This window comes from Lipotes vexillifer, unplaced genomic scaffold (assembly GCF_000442215.2).
Source record: "Lipotes vexillifer unplaced genomic scaffold, Lipotes_vexillifer_v1.1 scaffold108, whole genome shotgun sequence".
In the NCBI taxonomy this organism is placed as follows: domain Eukaryota; kingdom Metazoa; phylum Chordata; class Mammalia; order Artiodactyla; family Lipotidae; genus Lipotes; species Lipotes vexillifer.
Window position 1 is genome coordinate 924,394 of NW_006781176.1, and position 5,293 is coordinate 929,686.

A 5,293-nucleotide genomic window follows, 5' to 3' on the forward strand; every position below is an offset into this window, starting at 1 on the left:
CCTGCATCGGCAGGCGGACTCTCAAGCACTGCGCCACCAGGGAAGCCCAAGATCTAAGTTTTAAGTTTACTCATGACATCAATGGAATTTGTCAATATAAAGATAAAATTGCAGATTACTGTTTTAAAGTTCACATTACAACCAGGTTATTGAAAACAAAACAGCAGAATTTAATTCTACTTTTATAAAACTCAGCGAAACCAGAAGCACTATAAGCTGAGTTTTAATATTAATCCAAACCCCAATAGCAAATTAACGTATACAATACTAAAATTATTGCCTAACAATAGGTCAACACTAATGCTATCAGCATAAATCCAAACCAATTGGTTTCATAGGTACTGTGAAATTACCTCCAAATTTATAACTCATTTGCATTAGTAATATATCCAGTGAGATTAACAGTCTAATATTAGACCAACAGTAATATTCTAGCTACTACTTATTCCTAACAATCTACTATGGCAACGTTAATGTAATTTTTCCTGATGGTATAACAGTAAAGAACAATCTGTGGAATAGTGCTGGGGAGGTGACAGCCATATTTCCTTGGCCACACCTGAAAATTGGACAGTGGTTCCTAAAACATACAGGGAAGAGGGGCGGGGGTCAGTCAAGAAGAGAAAAATGATACAGAAAAGGCAGAGCAGCGAACTACAGAAAGCCTACTAAGAAATAATAAAGGCACAGAATAGCTATAGAACTAATCCAAAAGAGTGTTCCAAGGTCAGTGTCATTTTGTGTTTTAAAAAAACAAAAACAAACGAAACAGAACAAAAGCCTCACAAATACTAATTTGGTCAGTTTTTCATCAGGATGGAACTTAATTAAAAATACCAAATATGGATTCACCTGCCCAACTTAAGAATTTTCATCTTAAATGTATCAATTAAGAGTGATATGGTTCACATAAGCTCGGCTATGTACAAAAGCAAGCCTCCAAAGTAGATTACACATCCACTGACACTATTTGCTCACAATAAAGTTTTATATTGTGTTCAGTCAACACTATACCAGGAAATCATGAATTGATCAAATGAACTATGTGCACCAGAGTATATAGATCATTGCTCCAGGGTCTAGCGCAGATAAATCAAACAAGTCAATCTTCTGGCAACATTAAAGCACTTCTGGTTGTGCTATGTAAGTTCAGCATAGACTCAGTCACTAACTAATGAAAACCAAAATGCCTTTCCACACTGAGTTTTTAAACTCCCATAGGGATACCACACTTGTTCAATTCAAGTTTCTTTTAGTGTTTGATATGTTCTTTTGCTTGAGTATTTTCTACAGTATTGACAATATCAAGACTGAATAGTTAATGCTTTTGATTATTAAATTTTTCTCCACAGCTTTGGAATTTAGTCCGTAAATTTCTTCCGTTTGTGAACAATACCTTCTTTAATGATTTAGATACTTTTAAAATATATTGGTAAACAGTTCATTAAATTCTTGACATTTTCAGTCTTCATATTATAAACTTTGCTGATTTGTGGATGCAGGGGCAAGGGGGAATGGGCAGAGAAGAAGAGATTAAAGAGTGACTATTTTACACTTCAAGGTACTTTAAAGATAGTAGTTTGCTTGGCCTATATTTTATAGCTCTCTCTCCTCTTTGGTCCTTCAATGGGAAGGAAAGAATCCCTCCACCAACCCTTTCTTGTACTACCAAATCCAGAACTGAACTAGTATTAAACAAAAAGCATACCTGGCTCTGACACCTCTGTTTTTGCGGTAGTTATTTTGTCCTCTCTTGAAATGCTCATTTCTGTCATTTGCTGAGTTACAGGCAAGGCAGCCACAGGCACATTTCTATTTAAGTTCAAGCAAACATTTTTAAAGATGTTAAGGTACTCCTTGGAAAGATAATAAGTTGTCAGTTCAACATATATTATTTCCAATGTGATCAAATGGACCTAAATAATCTAAACAAGATGCCCAGCACAGATGGATGAGAATAAGGAAAGCAATTTGATGAATGGCTCATCAATTCAAGCCTGCATATTTATACAGGTTATGATGTTCTATTATAGCCAACTAGAAATTTTTAGCTGTGCCTGTGATTTGTTTAAGGGCAAAAGGGGTAGCTTTGCCAGAACGCCTTATGTGGCATTACAATAGTCTGCAGAGCCTCATTCTCTACAATTCTTACGCCTCAATTACAAGGAAATAAAAGCACAGCATCTCAACACAGTATCCTTGAGGTTGTTCAGGAGTGCGTTGTTAATACACATCTTTACTCAATGACCTACAAGATCATATATTAAAGGACACTGGAATAATCACCAATTGTGCAACACATGTAAAGCCAAGGGCATCTAATGTATTAACATCCTTATTTATTAACATTCATAATTATAATGTCATTTATCTTTATTTCCTCCCTGTATTATTATAAAAACCCAGAAATGTTTAACCTTACCTTGATTTTTCAGATGTGCTGCCAGCAGCACCTTCACAGTTGTTTAAACTAGTGTCTGCTCTTTGTACAGATGCAGAATCTGAGGTAGGACTGTTGGAACCACTAGCTGTCCCTAGTTAGAAAAAAGGATTGGTAAGAAACAAAGCAACCCTACAAACACTCATTACCAAAACTATTAATAAGTAACAAATACTTGCATTTAATTAGGTTAGTGACTTAAGTACTTTCACTGTGCTGCAGAATCTTACACTTAACTGATATCCAAACAACAAAAAAAATATATTAAAAAGTCATATCCAGTGAGTACATGTACTCAAAAACGAAAATGAAAAAGCTAGAAGATGCTTGTAGACAGTCACTCATTCCTCATGTAGTCATTCCAAGCACTTGGGCTATTATTGCTTTAAATTTCAAGCTTTTCTCGAGTCTTCTCTCCTTGGACTTTCAGGATTCATTCTCAGTCTTAGGCCCCAACTCTTGGTTCTATATTTTCTGTCCACCACGTCTTCAAATGGGTTATTTCTTGGAACCAACTTACCCATTGGGCTCATTCTGCCACTATTCTGCTGCCTCTGAAGATGTTCTTTGTAGCAAACAGAACACATTCCATTTGTCCTAGGATTCCCATAAAAGCCACATCCTGTACTACACAGCATGGGCCCTGGGGTCTGGTTAGTCTCCTGAGCCATTCTTCTCCTATAAACAAAACAAAACAAAAATTTTAGAAACTAGCATGTAGTAAAAAACAAAAACAAAAAACCACTAAATTAGTATGATAGTCATTATTGTACCTTTGTCATTTCTAAACACTGAGTCTGTTTCTAACGAAGCCCCCAATTGTGTTAATCTTTAAAAGAGAGTAGGCTAAATTATGAATATTTTGTTGCCTTTATAAAACAAGGGACATGAATGGAACTGTTTTAGCTTGATAAACAATGAACTATTATGACTTCACATTTTTAGGACAAAAAATTCTATCATTAAACATTAAAATGTATTATTTTACCTGTCACTGTTTCTGTAATTCGTGAAAAGGTCACCCTTCCCGATACCAGTATTATGTTTAAATCAATTTTGGCAATTGGTATCTTTAAATCACTTTCTGCTCTCCTACACTACAGGCAGATTATTTCAAATAATCACAATTAACTACTGATTCTTCATATCTACTAGTGGTTCTTTAAACTAGCTGTATATTGGATGTAGCTCTAGAGCTTTCTTAAAACTAACATCTGAACATATGTGGGCCCTGTAGTAATTCAGTTCTGCTACGGGGCAGAGCATCTGTACTTTTGAAATGCTGCAACACCTTTACAGAAGACTGAAAAAAGAGCTGGTAGATCATCTAGCTTTTCCTGTTACCCTGGCACCAAAAAGTGAAGTTCTTTAAGAATTTAGGAAAAAGCTGCTTAGGAAATTCCTTTTGTTCTACATTTGACATGAGAAATCTGGGTCTGAGTATACTTTAAAGTCAGTGCCTAGAAGCCTATAATGTACAAATTATCAGCCATAGATTTCTCAGCCAACGGCTCTATTAAAACTTTTAACAAGCACTTGTCTGCCTCATGACAGAAAATAATGAAACCTTTCCAAGCTCAATTCCAATATGGCAAAATAAAGCAATATACACAACCTTTAGTAATGGTTAATATTTAATGCTAGGTTACCAGAAAGAGCTTTATATAGCAAGCATACCTTTGCTTTTCCAGAAGCCTTCTTAAAATTAGCACAAACGGTAATGTTTTGCTAAATTTAGTAAAATTTCCTGAGTTAACAGACATAAATATTTAAGAAAAAAAAAATTAAAACCTGGAAGGTTTCCATGTCACCTTTAAAGTATGTATGAATGTACCAAAAGCGTATTTCAGAGCATTTTATCAAGGGGAGATTATGTGCAATAATTCTGGTCATTCTCCTTTAACTGTACCTTAATGTTGACTATGAAGGTGACTTATAAGTTATGAACTTTTCAAATAAGTGCAGGAAAGTACTTTCAGCTAGAGCTTGTTACTTCCTAGAATTTCATACTGCTTTTTCCAACCACCACATACTAGGATACACTCCTTAGTGAGTTATTAAAAGCAATGTTTAACAAGTATTAACACTTTTTACCAAAATTATAAAAAGGGGGGAAGAGGAGTAACCAAACTTGACCTGGCCCGAATCCTGACAATTATTCCAACAATCTAAATGATAGTAATCTTTCCTTTTGTTAGCAAAAAGCCATTATATTTCAAGCTTGAAAATACCTCAAGCCAATCAAACTTGTATGGAAAGTGACCAATACTTGCAACTTACTTCAGATAATAGTACTAATTTAGTTGACACTATCTCTTTAAATAGTAAGTGGAATTTAGCTGACTCATTTTGGATCAGGGTAGTGTAAACATTTCAACATCACTTAGGAAGTTTATTAATAAACACTTTCAGCTGGGTTTTTAAAATTTTGAGTATAACATGTACAAAAAATGCTTCAAATAACAGTGGATTTATTTGCATGCCTACCATGCAAAGTATGTGAATCTTTGCCCTACACAAAAAGCAGGGCCATTCCTTGAAGCCAGCTTAAGAATTACGCTAGCTCACTTGCTATACTAACTTCTAGTGTCACCTGACAGTGGCTTTAAAAGTAAATTGGCCTAAAAGTCAACCCACATTAATATTAATCTGATTCTTAAAATCTTTTGTTTATATAAATGGGGGTGGGAATTTCACTCAATGATTTCACATGCAAAGTATTCCACCTTTCTTCAGAAAACACATCTACCTTCAAGTCACGATAAATAGCCTCCAAACTGTGAAACACAAGAGACACTGGGACATCAGTCTTCTACATGGCATCTCATCTTGTAGATTTCCCCCCCCCCCCCC

General features: G+C 35.2%; 1 protein-coding gene across 3 annotated transcripts in view; it reads right to left on the reverse strand.

Annotated features, from left to right (window-relative positions):
* Positions 1-5,293, reverse strand: part of ZFAND5 (zinc finger AN1-type containing 5) — an 11,222-nt gene that overhangs the window by 3,832 nt on the left and 2,097 nt on the right. For all 3 annotated transcript variants that reach the window (XM_007454498.1, XM_007454499.1, XM_007454497.1), the window contains exons 2-4: positions 2,961-3,118; positions 2,423-2,534; positions 1,709-1,812 (exon numbers count right to left, since the gene is read on the reverse strand). In XM_007454498.1, coding sequence (XP_007454560.1) covers positions 1,709-1,812; positions 2,423-2,534; positions 2,961-3,111 — 367 coding nt within the window. In that variant the 5' untranslated portion in view covers positions 3,112-3,118. The remainder of the gene's footprint in view (positions 1-1,708; positions 1,813-2,422; positions 2,535-2,960; positions 3,119-5,293) is intronic.